At 44.1% G+C, this 17,201-nt stretch overlaps 1 protein-coding gene across 1 annotated transcript; it reads left to right on the top strand.

Annotated features, from left to right (window-relative positions):
* Window positions 1-7,775: 7,775 nt before the first annotated feature.
* Window positions 7,776-15,352, top strand: LOC147888968 (Protein kinase superfamily protein). Its single transcript, XM_087392707.1, has 7 exons — window positions 7,776-7,830; window positions 9,224-9,321; window positions 9,499-9,657; window positions 11,840-12,178; window positions 12,272-12,523; window positions 12,612-12,745; window positions 14,447-15,352. Exons 2-7 carry the CDS (start codon window positions 9,258-9,260, stop codon window positions 14,660-14,662), a joined length of 1,164 nt encoding a protein of 387 aa, XP_087248833.1. The 5' UTR covers window positions 7,776-7,830; window positions 9,224-9,257; the 3' UTR covers window positions 14,663-15,352.
* Window positions 15,353-17,201: the final 1,849 nt, after the last annotated feature.

Raw genomic sequence — 17,201 nt, 5'->3', positions numbered from 1 at the left:
GCCTGGCTCCACCATATTAATCCCAGAAGACTGTGTCACCCCTCAGCCAGCTATTGTGACTTTCAATGGCTGGAGTCGACGGAAAGTCGATCCTGGCCATTGGATTGAGAAACATTATGAATAAGAATCCCAACATTAATCAACAACCGGCAGAATTCACCTACCAGGTCACTTTTGACCGACTGTTGAGTACTCTGACCGAGTCTGACGGCCCCCACTGGCAGCCATTGGCGGCATGAAACCCACAACCCTTAGATCTAACTTACATCAAACAGCCATAAAACACCAAGATTTTCACACCATTAGATCTTGGTATCAATCCTATGGGGTCCTGGAAAGGCATAGTTCGTGAGCCATTAGATCCATGTTTTAATCTAACGGTCCACGTGCGACGTTGCTCGTCTACCCTTGGATTGAAGTTACCATTGTATGGCAGAATGACGGCACTGCTCACGCACCATCAAATCAAAATCTAACCTCTCGGATGTCCGCCACGTGTTAAGCCCGCCTCCCCAAGCCATCGACGGCTGAAAATTACCGGTGGTCACCATTTATTGGTCAAAAATTGGCGCCATTGGCTCTTGGCCTACCAGTCGATCACTAGGAGCACCAGTTTCCTCCTAGTAAATGTCTCCCCCTAGCGATTCCCTACTCCTTTCCACTGAAGGAGTTTAACCCCTTCTTTCAAAGTTGCTACCAAACCAACAGTCGAGCCGACTATCTTAGGTAGGAACCCTTAGACCAACTGATTGTACCAAGACAGTTCATTCTAGGAGCCCACCCCTTACCTCGGGTCATTTTCTATTAGGTGTATCAGCAAATCAACCCATGGAGAGCGAGATAGTCTTTTACAGATTAGGGACTAGTTGCACAACCTTACATTCAGGATTCCAAGCCCGCCGCCCTGAAAGCTTTGGAGACTTGAGGGGATCCCACGAAATGTGATGGAGTTTCCTCTTCCCTCCATATTCGACCCATAAAAAGGCCCGCAACAAACGTTTGAACTCGTCCCAGTCAGATTTGGAGAATTTCCATATGCTCGTGCTAAGTATGTTGAGGTGGCAAAAAAAACATGTTGAGAATGACCGCACTCTTGCATTTCAACTCAATTGGAGACCATGTCAAGCCGTCAGCTTACCCTTGATCTTGTCCATGAACTAGTTAAATATTTGCTTGACCATGACCCCGATACCCAGTGGGGCTCCTAGACACCTGACTACTTCACCTCTAGGGATCAAATTGACTTGTAGGGAACTCAACTAGACTAGGGGAGGCTTTGGGTTAGGTCCTTAGAATGAATGTTTTGGCTAGATTACACTGAGACTCGATGGCATGACAAAACCTATCCATCACTACCATAAGTCGGTTTACATTGGCCTCCTCTTCGACACGAAAAGTGACTGTGTCATTAGCAAGTAGATGTGTGCCTAATTGGCCACCTGAGGAAAGGGCCACGCCACGCTCTTGATCCTACCTTGCAACACACTTAGTTTGATGTGGTGAATAAAGGTTAGTCCAAGTTGGTCGACTCCAGTGAGAAGCCCATGCACAGTGTTGATCCGATGCATGAAGAGCCCGCAGGTATTCGAAAGGAATTGGTGGAGCTAGACCCAGTTGTTGTGGCCTCCCAAGTCCTCGAGACGCTGCTGGCTGCCTTACATGGTGATCAAGAATTACCAGATACCAATCACAACAAGTGCCTCCTTGACGAAAAATATTAGGACGACTTGTAGGAAGATCATTGAGAAATAGCCGACAGGACAAAAGGTCTGGCCCTCCTCAGTTATTCGTCGGACAAAGACTATTACCAAAAAGGATTAAAGAAGCGACTAGGTCTACTGGATCCGTGAAGGAGAAAAGGTTCAAATTTTTTAGAGATGCATACAAAGTCCTCGCTCAGTAATCGGGGAGTTGGGAGCAGCAAGGGTTTGGGGATTGCCGTAATGTCTTGGAATATCGGAGGTTGGTGTGACAAAGGGAAACAAAAAGGTTGTCGAAGAAATTGAGGTCGCAAATTCTTTTGCTCCAAGAAATGAAGCGTGGCCCACATGAAATTGGTGGTTTGATTGTCAAAGATTGGGCTTTGGAGTTTTTGTAAATTGTCTACAACAATGAGGCAAGGGTGGCGCGGCAATATTAGTTCAGAGTAGCCTTAGTTCGAAGGAACTATACCAAGATGATGAAGGTCCTATCGTGGTTGTCTCAATATGTAGGGATGGCTTCCTGTTCAGGGTTGCCTCACGTTATGACTCGCACTCCCTGCAAGACAGAGCCAACTGCTGGGAGTGCCTTGAAGGTTGCATGGAGGATGAACATGGATAGTCTGGGATGATTGGAACTTCATGAGTAATGAGGCAGATTGATCTCACCTAGTCCCTTTGATCATTGGCCCGGAAAGGGATGCATGGGAGCATTGTTGATATTCTTAGTGTCCTTAGTGTCCTAGTGTCTTAGTGCTCGGAAAGGGTTGCATCGTAGCATTGTTGATATCCATAGTGTCCTAGTTCTTTATTTTTATAGGAGCCTTGTGCTATAATTAAAGGGGATGATATAACAAGTTTGAAGCATAGGATTCTGCTTCTGATTCATGAAGTTTTTAATTGAAATATGCATGATCAAGATCTAGTGGTGTCTACTTGCATTAAAAGTTTTTCCCTTGAACATAACAAAGCAACTTTTAACGCCCATGGGGGGTCACTATGTGGAAACCTCATATAGCACGTGCAATCATTCAAGGGTTACCTATATACCTCTTATACCCCTAAATTATATATGCTTTCTGTAACTCTACAAGAAAATTAAACCCCTTCCGTTGATTGCACGTGCTATCTTACATTTTCCTAGTGAACCCCTCGAGGTTCCCCTCGAGGTTCACTAATGATGAGAAATGGAGATGCTACTTTGAGGGGTGCTCTTATGACAAAAAATTGGTGTTTAAAGTCAACCTACACAACTTAAATATATTGTGAGAAAACATTCCTAGTGATACCAGTTAGGGCATAATTAAAGAAAATATGTGGAGACATTCGTGTGACCAAGTCCTAAAAAATTATTGGAATTAGGCACAAGCATCAAGGTGTGGTGCTTTAAGGTAAGGAACATTTGAGTGTGAGGTTTCTCCACACCCAAACCATTTATTCAAGAACACAAAGTAGATTTTTGATGGCCTTTGTTTCCAAACAAAGTCGGGTGAATGTCAAAATTGTTTCCAAACAAACTCTCTCTCTCTCTCTCTCTCTCTCTCTCTCTCTCTCGGCATGCCACATGAATGAAATTCATCTTGTTTTTTTTTCACAAAAAGGCTGAATATATTAAGGGATTGGTCAAGCCCTAAAAGAAGACCAGTTAAAAAAATTGGCAGAGACAAAATGGGCCACACGCCCTCTGCCTATGCTTCACGCAACAAAAGGATTATACCTTTAGACACACCAATCAAAAGAAGATTTCTACTGACAAATAGGGACTTGTGGGACAGTACCTAGCCAAGGCCTTTGAGAATACCCTTAACCTGCATCACAATCACAGCCACCTTGTTGTCACCATCCTTACCATGATTGAAGACTAAACTGTTTGCGGAACTACCACACTGCCATCAACACCCCTGTCTAGATGTACGGCCAACAAGCCGCCAACCTTGACGGGCGTCCTCACCAAGCACAGAACCATCCTCTAATTAGCACCTAGATACAAATTCAGACACTACCCTCTCGGCTTTGTACCAGACACCGTGGGTGATTGGGCAGTGCCAAAGTAGAGGGTCACCAACTCAAGTGATTTGTTGCACACTGGCGAAACAGGTAGGTGTTTGGCCAATTTGCGGGAGCCATTGATGCGCCACCGTCCAAGCCTTGCATGTAACAGCTCGTTCCCACAAAAGCCAAACGCAACAAGTCCAGAGTTATCCCCGTGGAGAGCCCCTACAAATTTGCTGCCAAAGTTCAGCATATATATTCCCCAATGGGTGCGTCCAACTTCCATTGTCAGAATTGCAGCTCCACAGCCCGCACTTGTAGGGGAGAATGCTTGTTCGTGCTCCCCTCAGCTAGGACGGATGGAGTCCAGCCTCATGCAGGAATGAGCTCTAACACAGATCTTCTAGATTGTCCTCAACCTTCGGGCCCACCACGCATGACCCCTCATCTCTTGTTCAAGTCGACTGGATCTACAACATTCTGCAACATCCGTCGATAGGCCACCTTGGCCGAGAGCTTACTGAGATGCGTCCTGCTCAATTGCCCACTGATCCTCCCTCCATTGTGGGGAGGTGACTTTGTTGGTTAGTGTGCAATCTAATACCGCCTGAAGCAGGTCTTTCTCACCAAGGTTCACCGGAAATCCTTCCGCTATTTGCTTGATTGAGAGCCAATCCTCTGCAAAAGATCAATCCACCTTCTCACACCTTTGCCGGCTCTTATAACATCACGGAATCCAAAGGGCTCGTCTCGTCAAAAGGCCAAGCTCCACCATATTGATTCTAGGAGACTGTCACCCCTAAGCCCGCTGTTGCGACCTTTCCACTGAAGGAGTTTAACCCCTTCTTTCCAAGCTGCTACAACACCAACAGCCAAGTCCGAGCCGACTATCTTGAGATCAACCGATTGTACCAGACAGTACATTCCAGGAGCCCACCCCTTGCCCCCGGTCATTTTCTACTAGGTGTGTCAACAAATCAACCCAGCCCATGAAAACGGCGAGATAGTCTTTTACATATTAGGGCCTAGTTGCGCAGCCTTACATCCGGATTCCAAACTCGCCCTGACGCTTTGGAGCCTTGAGGGGATCCCCATATTCGACCCATAAACAAACGTTCGAACTCATCCCAGTTGGATTTGGAGAACTTCCATATGGTCGCAGTAAGTATGTTGAGGTGGCAGAAAAAACATGTTGGATGACCGCACTCTTGCGGTCCAACTCAATTGGAGACCATGTCAAGCCTTGAGCTTACCCTTGATCTTGTCCATGAACCAGTTAAATATTTGCTTGACCGTGACCCCGATACCCAGCGGGGCTCCTGACTGCTTCGTCTCTAGGGATCAAATTGACTTGTAGGGAACTCAGCGAGACTGGGGGAGGCTCTGGGTTAGGTCCTTAGCACAAATGTTTTGGCTAGACTACACTGAGACCTAGTGGCACGACAAAACCTATCCATCACTTCCATAAGTCTGTTTACACTGGCCTCCTCTTCGACAGAAAAAGTGACTCTGTCATCAGCAAGTAGTTGTGTGACTAATTGGCCACCTGAGGGAAGGGCCACACCCTTGATCCTACCTTGCAACACACTTAGTTTGATCTGGTGAATAAAAGGTAAGTCCAAGTTGGTCGACTCCAATGAGAAGCCCATGTAGAGTGTTGATCCGATGCATGAAGACCTTGCAGGTATTCAAAAGGAATTGGTGGAGCCAGACCCAGTCATCGCTATGGCCTCCCAAGTCCCAGCGGAGACGCTGCAAGGTACCTTGCATGGTGATCAAGAATTACCAGATGCCAATCACAAGGAGCACCTCCTTGACGAAAAATCTTAGGACGACCCGTAGGAAGATCATCGAGAAATAGCCAACAGGACGGAAGGTCTGGCCCTCCTCAGTCACCCATCGAGACGAAGACTATTACCAAAAAGGATTAAAGAAGTGACTAGGTCTGTGGGATGCGTGAAGGAGAAAAGGTTCAATTTTTTTAGAGATGCATACAAAGTCCTCGCTCAGTAATCGGGGAGCTGGGAGCAGGAAGGGTTTGGGGATTGCCGTGATGTCTTGGAATATCAGAGGTTGGAAACAAAAAGGTTGTTGAAGAAATTGAGGCCGCAAATTCTTTTGCTCCATGGCCCAGATGAAATTGGTGGTTTGATTATCGAAGATTAGTTTTTGTAAATTGTCTGCAACAACGAGGCAAGGGTGGCGCGGCACTCGTAGCCTTAGTTCGAAGGAACTATACCACAATGATGAAGGAGACTATCGTGGTTGTCTCCGTATGTAGGGATGGCTTCCTGTTCAGGGTTGCCTCAGTTTATAGTCCGCACTCCCCGCAAGACAGATTCAACTGCTGGGGCCACCTCGAAGGTTGCATGGAGGATGAACACTGGATAGTCGGGGGTGATTGGAACTTCATAAGTAATGAGGCAGATCGATCTCACCTAATCCCTCTTATCATTGGCCCGGAAAGGGATGCATGGGAGCATTGTTGATATCCTTACTGTCCTAGTTCTTTATTTTTATAGGAGCTTCGTGCTATAATTAAAGGGTAAGATATAACAAGTCTGAAGCATAGGATTCTGCTTCTGATTCATGAAGTTTTTTAATTGTAATATGCATGATCAAGATCTAGTGGGGTCTACTTGCATTAAAAGTTTTTTCCCTGAACATTAGAAAGCAACTTTCAATGCTCATGGGGGGTCACTATGTAGAAACCTCATATAGCACGTGCAATCACTCAAGGGTTACCTTTATACCTCTTATACCCCTAAATTATATATGTTTTCTATAACACTACAAGTAAATTAAACCTCTTCGTTGATTGCACGTGCCATCTTACATTTTCCTAGTGATCCCCCCTAGGTTCACTAATGATGAGAAAATGGAGATGCTACTTTGAGGGATGCTCTTATGACAAGAAATTGACGTTCAACGTGAACCTACACAACTTAGGTATATTTTTAGAAAAAAGTCCTAGTGATACCAGTTAGGGCATAATTAAACAAAATATGTGGACACATTCGTGTGACCAAGTCCTAAAAAATTATTGGAATTAGGCACAAGCATCAAGGTGTGGTGCTTTAAGGTAAGGAATATTTGAGCGTGAGGTTTCTCCACACTCAAACCATTTATTCAAGAACACAAAGTAGATTTTTGATGGCCTTTGTTTCCAAACAAAGTTGGCCGAATGTCATAAGGGTGAAGGGAAAAATAGGCTAGAAAGGCACCTACCCCCCCAAAAAGGTACCTACCCCCCCAAAAAGGCACCTACCTCCCAAAAAAGCTAGAAAGGCACCTACCCCCAAAAAGGAAAGGTATCTAATCTCAAACAAAAGGAAGGTTCAAGGGCCAATTACAAAGAAGGAGGTAAATATCTGGTAAAGGGGCATGCAAAATGGGCTCCAAGCTCAATGATGAAGTGAAGAGGAGATTGTTGAACCCGGATTCCTATCATATGCATTCACTACATCATAATCACACGTGAGCTCGTCATTATGTGGATTGTTGGTAGCTCTTAGGTGGCACAAGGAGGAAGTGACCATAAGGTTGTTGGATGTGAGAGGTTGCAAGCTTTTCTTGACTTCTCGAAAGTTGATGAGGGCTTGTTTCTAAGCATGGTTGACTCATGGTGGTGAGGGTGGGTTAGGGTCTGGCTGTGCACATGAAGTGGCCCTGGCTACGCCCTTGGGCTTGTCCACACACCGAAATTGAGAGGATGCATGCACCCTTAGGTGCTTCGATTGGCACCTTGGATTTTGGGGGTGCCAAAGATGGCACCCATGTGCCATTCCTAGTGACTGGCAGCAGTAGCCAATCATCACTATCAGGTGTGTGGAGAAAAGTAACGCTGGCAATCAAAATGGGAGGCTGTAGAATCGCATCCAATGTGCGCCCAAGATGTGAACAATCGACGTTCCAAACGATGAGTGTGCAAATACTCTCAAAAGGTGGTGTGGGATCCTTTTGTCTCGGCATGAAAAGATCCTATGAGTCATGGATTGGCCACGAGAGCAAGGAGAATAAGATCCATTGATGGAATGGCAGAAATGAGTGTAGGAGCGCACTAACACAAAAGATGGGGCCCTAATACGAGGAACTCTTTTGGAAGGTCCAAGAAGTTGCGTGGAAAGGGAAGAGAGAGGTCGGTGACTTTTCACGTGAAAATCCGATCCTCGTCGTTTATGCTTCTACCAAGTGATTGCTTCATTTTGATTAAAGTCAACCTCCAATTCACGCTCAAAATCCAATCTTGCACTGCAGCTTGCCCCTACGGCAACAGCATTGTTTCTTCCTCCACATCCAGCCTTTGTTTGTGATCGCCTACCTCCATTTTGCCTTTCCTCTGCTCTTGGGCGCAGCGCTTTTCTTACCGTAGGAAGAGCTCGAACCTTCCTGCGCGCTCCAGACAACGGCTAAAGTAGGTTTGTTGTACAACTGCTCGCGTATCAACACGGACACTACCGAGTGAGTAGACGGGTGTCCTTGACCAGCCCACTAGTATTCTGCTTGAACTTCGAAGAGTAACGAGTTGCCGGAGTTCATGTATCAACACGGACACTACCGAGTGAGTAGACGGGTGTCCTTGACCAGCCCACTAGTATTCTGCTTGAACTTCGAAGAGTAACGAGTTGCCGGAGTTCATGTATCAACACGGACACTACCGAGTGAGTAGACGGGTGTCCTTGACCAGCCCACTAGTATTCTGCTTGAACTTCGAAGAGTAACGAGTTGCCGGAGTTCATGCTTAAAAGTTTTGGAGTGAAAGCGGAAATGAATATGAGCTATTGTTGCTGTATCTGTTGCTGTATTAAAACCTTGAGCAAGTTCAGAGCCTGGACTATCCCTTTGTCATTCCATGCTAGTTGGCAAATGAATTTTTCATGACTAGAGTCTGTCGGGATGGCATTGTGTTGCTCTATATATTCTAAATAAACTGGACTTAAAGGATGTCTGACTGCATCATATTTGCTGAGAGCTGAGACAGGCTCTATGCTCCTGTACAACTTAATTTGGAGGAGGGCAGGTGCTGAAGTAAAAACTGCGTGCACTTACACTTAAATCGGTGCAAGTGCGTCAAGGCTAAGATGATGCAAGCCCTCTCAAGGCTCCCTCACTCGAGAAACACCTACGTTTGCACTTCAAAGTGAATTGTAAACCCGGTTGCTTCCACCATATCTGGCATGAGACAGATGCTAAACCAGGCAGCTCTGCTGAAACCTGGATCGGAAAGGTGGTATCATGAGTTCCATCACAATATGGAGGTCTGTTTGCTGAAAAAACAGCAAAGAGTGGCTGGATTTGCTGCCATACAGAAGAAAACTCCTCAAAAAATTGAAATTCAAATGAAAATTTTGTGGACCGAAGGAAAAATTACCAGTGAAGCTGATTTACTGGCCCCCCTTTGTAAGAACACCATGGTGCTGCTAAATGGCTGCAACTGGTCCCAGATCTTTGTGTTGAATGGATTACAATTAAATTTCAAGTGTTTATAGTAGTCTTGCCTTTGTTATAATGTGCTTTTCTATAATTTGCAGGGGAAACTTTGAAGAAACCAACGTCCAAGCACACATGACAGGGCGTCGATCTCTTGGTGCTAAAAACAATGTGGAACCCATGCCTGGTCCTCAGTCGGGTAATGTACTTTGCTTTCCAATGAGCTTATAGAAGTAGCTACTGACGCAGCACACACTACTGCTGGCCTTCTTCTCGTGTCTTTGCCTTTCCTCTAGTTTGATTTGGTAGTTCCTCAGATGTTGCTAGGCTGAAAGCAGCTGGTTGAAATGCTAATCAACTTAATGTGATGTTACAGGACAGTTGCCAAGAATAGATGCTAACAAGGAAACACTAAGCTTGGGGGTAGTCATCACAATTTGTGTCATTGCTTTTGTGGCCACGAAAATATTCTTGGGCATTTTATTTTACTGGCGATGGTCAAAGAACCGCAAGATTTGTGAAGTCAAGGTGTCAGGTAAGGGAGCATTCATAATTTCTTGCTCATTTCTTTTGTTTGCTTCTATTGTACTCTTTCTTGGCAAAATGCCCTGGGACAGGTGTTTTTCCCTTACCAATATCTCATCTGAAGTATCAGCCTGGAATTCTTTTGTGGCATTTCTACCTGGCACAATGGTTTGACAAGAATCTATTTTTATACAAAATTGATTACTATTACAATTTGCATTGACAGTAATATCTTTAAATTAAATACAAATAAGAGTGTCAAGTCTATGCAGAACTGCCAATTATGTCTTGCCCTTCTGTGCGTGTACCTCTGTGTGTGTGTGTGTGTGTGGGTGGGGGGGGAGGGGGACAGAGAGAGAGAGAGAGAGAGAGAGAGAGAGAGAGAGAGAGGCAGGGAGGTATTATGTATGCACTAGGCCAAAGAGGCCTACAGAGACCAAATGGTAGAGAACATCATGTGATAAAGAACCCTCTGTGGAGAATTATAGGTGCGTATCACACCCCTAAATATTAGTAGACTAATGGTAAAAAAACCCCTGTGGGCAAGTAGAGGTTTCTATCACACCCCGAAACACTAATAAGCTGAGCCTGAAGTTCAATGACATACTGAGTGTATGTCAGCAGTCAATGCTCGGTCATGTGCCAGCTGTAGGTGGAAATTGTGTGGGCACTGCTAGCGTCCCAGCAAATGTCCTGATGCCTCTGAAGCCTGTCAGAGATTTGCCATTAGCGTGTTCTCGCAGTCGGTTGGAAACTCGGGAGAGACTTGCTTATTTCCATCTTCAAAATACCAAAATTCCTATGAAAAAAGTAACTTCATTGCATGAAATGTCATCAATATTGTCAGCTAATGACAGGATGGAGATGGATGTATCACAGCTGATCTACCCTTGGGTGTACAATGTCTCCAAAGTATGTCTATGATGTGCTGCCATTGTCTTGCTGTTTGAGCAGCCCTTGGGATTGTCCAGAAGTACATACAGCCAAAAGAGTGTGTATTGATTTAGAGAACCAAGTTCAAAACCTGGCAATACATGTGCCTACAGCATACTGACGCTGAGGTAAGGTACCCAAACCATCTCCGGATAATGTACCTACTGTTGTAGAATCTTCGTCACCACGCGCCTTCCCTATAGGCTTTAGTACCTAAAGATATGAGTCTTCTGCTCACTCTTTGTATGAAATGTGGCCTCTTCTACCTGTGCGTAGATCTGCCGCAAAGTGTGCTCCTAGAAGGGCCCGTAGGGTTGCTGAGGTTGACTGCCCCCCCTCCTTCATGACCGGACTTGGGTCTGTAACCAGCAGCCCCTTATTGTTTGCTGCTGCTCGTGCTGGCCTTCTCCCAGCCCTTTGGCCCCATATATGGGCCCATGTAGCTGCCTTAAAAATAATCTAAGAAGAATATGCACATTCCCCTAAGTCCTCCTCATATGGGGGCTCACAAGTGGGGAGGTGCCCAATTTAAGTTCAGCTTATTCACCTTTAGGCTAAAATGTTAAAGTCTAAATGTTGTCAAACGCCTCACCAATTGTGACACCAAGTTCAACTTATTCACCTTTAGGCTAAAATGTTTGAGTTTAGATGTTGTCAACTACCCACCTATGACTCCACGTGAGGAGGACATGGGGGAGTTGTACCAGCAGCATAGGTTTGAGGGAAGCCACATGGGCTGAGAAAGATGAAGCCACAAGCGGCTGATGAGAGAGAGAGACAGAAGAAGCCTGCCACGTGGGCAACCTGCAGGCTGCCACAGGGGGAGCTAGTACAGATTATTGGCTGTATGGAAGGGCTGCATGGGTGCAGTACATGGCCCTGGCATAGGGCTGGCTTACTAGCAGCAGCATGCCCTGTAAGGGCAAATGATTCTTTCTTTGTTTAAAACTGTTTTCTACATTTTCTTTGAGCTTGCAGCATCTTGTTTTCTGAATATCAAAATATTAAGTTGTAGCTCGTTCTTTGCAGGCAAAAAACTCCCCTTCCGCAGTATAAAATTGTGTGGGTGCACCGTGCAAAGCGGCTTTTTCTTCTTCTTTCTTGAAAATAAGTGAAAAATGATCCATCTTATATTCCAAGGCGTCTGACTTGTGCACATGTGCAGTGCCTTGGGCATATTCCCTTATATTTGCACAAGCTTACCTTTATTTATCCTTAAATTAAATGCTCATTCAAGGAATGCCTGTGGGGATCTACAGGTGGCAAGATGGTGATGTTCAGGTCATCTGGGAAGGCCACTCCGTCAACTAAGGTCATATTGAAGAAAACTCAGAACTTGAATAACAATGACATCATTGGAAGTGGTGGTTATGGGGTTGTTTACCGACTTGTTATAGATGAAAATACTGCATTTGCTGTGAAGAAGCTTGCAAGAGGAAATCTGGATCTGCAGCGTGGTTTTGAGAGGGAACTAGAGACTCTTAGTGATATTAAGCATCGTAATATTGTCACGTTACGAGGATACTACACTGCTCCACATGTTAACCTGCTTATTTATGATCTGATGTTGAATGGCAGTTTGGAAATGGTTTTACATGGTAAGCATTGCAATTCCCACATCGTGTGACTGTCACTTCATGTGCAGTTTATTTTCTATAGGATTGTTTACTTTTTGTATGTGTATTGTGCAGATCGTTTGACCGGTCAACGTCTAGATTGGCCTACCCGGCACAATATTGCTCTGGGTACCGCTCGTGGCCTTGCATATCTTCATCATGATTGCGTTCCTCACGTACTACATAGGGATATCAAGTCCAGCAATATTCTATTGGATGAAAACTTGGAGGCACATGTATCTGACTTTGGTCTTGCAAAGCTTTTGGAAATTAGCAAGTCGCATGCAACAACCATAGTTGCAGGCACCCTTGGATATCTTGCTCCAGGTGAACTTAAAAGGTTCAGTGCTGTAAAGTCAAGATTTTTACAAGGAGCTTTCAAAGTCAAAATATAATCTTCCTTTTTGATTTGCAGAGTATGTGGAAACTGGAAAAGCCACTAAACAGGGTGATGTTTTTAGTTATGGAGTTGTACTGTTGGAGCTTGTGACAGGGAAACGGCCAACTGATGAATTATTCATTGAGAAGGGTGTCAGCCTTGTGTCATGGGTCTCTCTCTCTCTCTCTCTCTCTCTCTCTCTCGCTACACACACACACACGCGCACACACACTCTCGCACGCACGCATGCACGCACGCGTGTGCCTGTGTGTATGCAGGACGCATGGATTGAGACTTGCACCTGAACACCGGCAGTTTTGGCTTGTATCAATTCCCACTTTTAGCCTTATAGGATAGGATGTTGGGGTGCTTCCAAGTCAATAACTAAATATATTCTCTCTCTCTCTCACACACACACACACACACACACACACACACACACATATTTTTGGGGGTAAAAGAACCTTTCATTAAGAAGAATGTACATTCATAGCTGTCCCAAAGTGGGACAGCTACTACTCATAAGCTAGCAGAAGCTGAAAAGAAAGCTCACACACAGACACACACCAAAGTCGCAGGTGATTAGATTTTCCCTTAAGGTATGTCATGCACTGTATTGTACTTTACCTCATATACCATTCCTTTCTCAATTGTCTCAAGGGAGCTACTAGCAGCATGTATGTATATATGTGTGTCTCTCTGTCTGATGTATAAGCAGTGCTCCTGTCTTCAAAAGTTCTTCTTCTTTCGCATGTGAAATATATATGGGGTTCATATCCTTCCTCCAAACCAGGATGTTCCTGTGAAGCAATTATAGCTTTGTGCTCAGCCTTCTTACCCTTTTTGGCTTCAGTTCAGGCTGCATTTTTTTGCAGCCTCTTCAAAACTTTGATAGCTCCTTGTGCTTCCTGTTTTTTTTTTCCCCAATCGCATGCATCTCACTGTATGAGAATGCATATTAATGGTTTCCAATGCCTCCTCTGACAGGTCTTCCGTGTCATTCCAGTTCATGTTGGCCATTTAAGGGCAGATATGCCAATCAGGGAAATGTTGGAGGACACTACTTCCTCCAGAGGTTCATGTAGCTTGATCTGCATGGATAAGTTCACTAAGTTGGCCCAAATATCATCTCTAGTCGTGACATCTAAATCTCTGTTTCAATTTTACACTCAAAGAGATCAGATGGCTTTGTGCTAGGATGATGGATGGGTCTCATATATCATCGTGGTCACTAGGATTTTTCAATTGTTCCTTTTGCAGCACCTTATGTTCGAGCATCATGTTTGACTTACACCGAACAAATTTAAAGTTTTTGCGCTAGGATGATGGATGGGTATCATATATTATGCATGCCTCTGGGAGCTTTCAATTAGTTCTATTGGGTGTGTGCATGTATGTGCCATTGGAGTTTATGTGACTCTGCCCAACTCCTTGTCTAGGGGGCAATTGTCCACCCGATGTACCCAGTTTATTCCTCCACACTAAATGTCTTGCTGAGAATTGGGTTTAGCCTGTGATGTTGGAGAAGTCATGGAATGTGAATCATTCTGTGGACTGCACCAGGTCATGCTTTGAAATATAGCCTCCTGCAAACCTTTGATTTCGGTCACTGTAACTCCTAATCATTTCTGGAGCAGTGAGCATTGTTTTGCAATGCTGAACCACTCCCTTTTGGGGGATCATGACAGATACTCCCTCATTTTACATTTGCTTGCTCCTCAGCGTGAAAAATTACTTCCCATATGCATGGATAATTGTTCAAAATCATTCAAAGTTTTATTATTTGACTGAGCAGTATATTCTTTCTGTAAATAAAATGTAATTTACATGATCTGTCATATTAACCTGGCAGATTTGGTCTTGTATTGCAGGTCAGATCCCTAGTGGCAAGTGGACAAGTGAGTGATGTGTACGATGATGAATTGAGAGATTCCTGTCCTGAAGAAGATCTGAAAGAGGCTCTTGAGATTGCCTGTCAGTGTGTGAGCCCAACTCCTCAACAGAGGCCAACAATGCCTCAAGTAGTGAAAATGCTTGAACAGATGTTTATTGATTTGAATCTTGGCTTTGAAGGAATTGAAATCTGAAAGCATTTTGTTATTTGTTCTCCCAGTTCAGATTTGATGGCAGTCAGGTTGACACATAAATGACCGTAAGGACAGATATTTTCTGGGATTCCTGTGACTCTTCTGTAAAATTATTACGGAATTCCTACATAACTGGTCATGCTGGACCATGCTGGCTAAGTCCTATGACAAAGCGCTTCTATCATGTTACGATGCATACAAGTTAGAATCTGGAGCTTCAACACAGAGCAATCATTCAAGTAAAACTGCCTGCCATACATAGACTCTGTAATGAATTTTACAGAGGTTTGCTCAATGCCCATGGCTTGTAGCTTATCTGACAAAAGGCATTGGATGTACATTATAATTGAACTTTGTACACTTGCTTTTCATTCCCCTCCAAGCTGACAATGTATTTTATGGATTTGCCTCAAGGTGCATAAACATGTGAGTTCTTGAGGGCATTCCTTTGTGATAGAGCACAATCAAGGATTGGGGAGGTTCTATGCCATTAATTTTGAACACTGAATGGATGTAAACTACATGGTTGGTACATAACATTGTTTGATTATCAAGTGTTCCTCTTTGTCAGCAAGGTAATGCACTATATTAAAAATCAAACCAACACAGTTGAAATTGTACAGTTTGCTATCTGTGACTCCAGCAGGTGTCAATACATTACTCAATTTAAGAGAGGGGCCTTCAGCAACGTTGCATTCAATCTGGAAGGTTATGAATGCAACTTTTGTACAAAATCCTATAAAGAACCATACGTCATATTCAAAATGAAATATTTAGTGTTGGCCGCCCTTTCTACATTCAAGAGGCAATTCCTCACAATTTACCTCTTTTTATGATATAATGCGAATTCTTTTTCTAAATAGAATAATAAATTCGTTATGAATTAGCTTGACATGGCTAAATGGGTATTTCTTAAAAAATATGATGCATAGTTTGATTCGTTACGCACTCTTAGCTCTATAGTCAATCCATCTGTTACTAAAGAAGTTGAAGCGATCTTAGTCAATGGGACTACTGACATTTTAAGTCACGACCTTTAAGGATCAAATAAAATATATTGTGTTGGCCTCCCTTGCAAACCAGAGGCAATGCTTCCCACACAATTTATGGTCTACGCCTTTCATGATATGCTTGCGAATTCTTTTTTTACTGCAGGCATCCCTGAGGGGAAGTTTTTTACAGCAGGCAGCCCTGAGGGGAAGTTTTGGTTTCTTGAGCTCTCCTTGAGCCACGTGTTTTAATTATAGGCCTTGATTTGACTTTGATCTAAAGGCCTACAACACACCACCTAAAATTGTCCCAAAATCAACAGCTTTTAGAGTAGACGGCTTTTGGTAGCTAAACACCGTAGTAGGAGGCACGGCTTTGCTGGCATACGTGATCGGAATACCTTGCCAAAAAGGGTCCTAGCGCTAGAGATGGACACCTCTTCTTGATATGTTTGGTGTAGCGCTGATGGGTCTTGAGAGTTGCAGCAAGCAGGCAGCAAGGTAGTTACAGACGACCAGGAGAGCTTTGTTGGGAAGGCCGGTAAACTTGTGAGGAGCAGCCACAAAGCTTTCGTTGCTGAGAAGCGAAGGCTAGATGACCGTCGAGATGAGAGGATTGAGGGGTGTTTGTCAAGGAATCCTGTCAACAGAAAGGGTATTTGGCCTGCGTGGTGATGTCGAACGTGGCGCATACATGCTGGTAAAGTTGATGAAACTAGAACCTCTCGCTCTTATTTTTCTATGAAATCGAACTCGTAAAAGACAGCAGAGACAGTATCATTTCTCTCCCTCTCTCAACAGAGACACTAGGGCCTAGGACAACAGTCTAGCTGGAGCCCCCCTAAGGACTTTATTACTTGAGAGAAAAGGAATACATGAGTTCAGCGTGGAAGCTGTTCATACATAAAAATCCAAAAGTAAAATATGAATCATTACATGAGCTCTTAGGCCACCTTTCTTGACAACAAGCCACTTGTCAATTTCTACATTACTTTCCTAATTACATGCTACTAAGGGCAACTCTCGAGTCTTTGAAGCACTTGGTCACGCGAACTGCCTTCTAGACTCGTGTTAGGCTCTCGTAGCGCTTAGGAAAATAACTCTTCCTAGTACTTGCAACAATTAATTAAAGAGCACCACCATGGTACCCATTAATTGTTAGTGCTTTGCATGCAAATAATACACTGTGGACTAATTCTAGTCACGGTGGGCGTTCCCACTGAACACATGTGCACACATAACAAATATATATATTTATTCTCTGGTTGATCGAAGTCAACGCTTTTGATCATAATTAAGGGGCTTTGACCAAGGATCGAGGCACCTTAATTATAGTCAAGTCTCTCCAATCGAAGTTGGCACAACTCTCCAACGGAAGTTGGTACATCTTGGTTAATCGTAGTTAACTCTCTTGGTGCATGCCAAGCCCCGTTGATCGGAGTCAACACTCTCTGATCGTAGTCAGCTCTGTGGTTCTTTGGTTAACTGCAGTTAATCCTCTTAGTAATAAACCAAGTCTCCTCGATTGAAGTTAGGTTTACTTGACCAGG

Source organism: Dipteris shenzhenensis, chromosome 21 (genome assembly GCF_047967505.1).
Source record: "Dipteris shenzhenensis isolate YYH24624 ecotype China chromosome 21, Dip_SZ_1.0, whole genome shotgun sequence".
Classification (NCBI taxonomy): Eukaryota; Viridiplantae; Streptophyta; class Polypodiopsida; order Gleicheniales; family Dipteridaceae; genus Dipteris; species Dipteris shenzhenensis.
This window is presented reverse-complemented; position numbering and strand designations above follow the sequence as displayed.

Excerpts from the sequence above, each read along its gene's own strand:
- LOC147888968 (XM_087392707.1), top strand. The coding sequence starts at position 9,258 with ATGACAGGGCGTCGATCTCTTGGTGCTAAAAACAATGTGGAACCCATG. Across the intron at positions 12,179-12,271 it reads TTTGGAAATGGTTTTACATG|ATCGTTTGACCGGTCAACGT; the intron begins GTAAGCATTGCA and ends TGTATTGTGCAG. Across the intron at positions 12,524-12,611 it reads CCTTGGATATCTTGCTCCAG|AGTATGTGGAAACTGGAAAA; the intron begins GTGAACTTAAAA and ends TTTGATTTGCAG.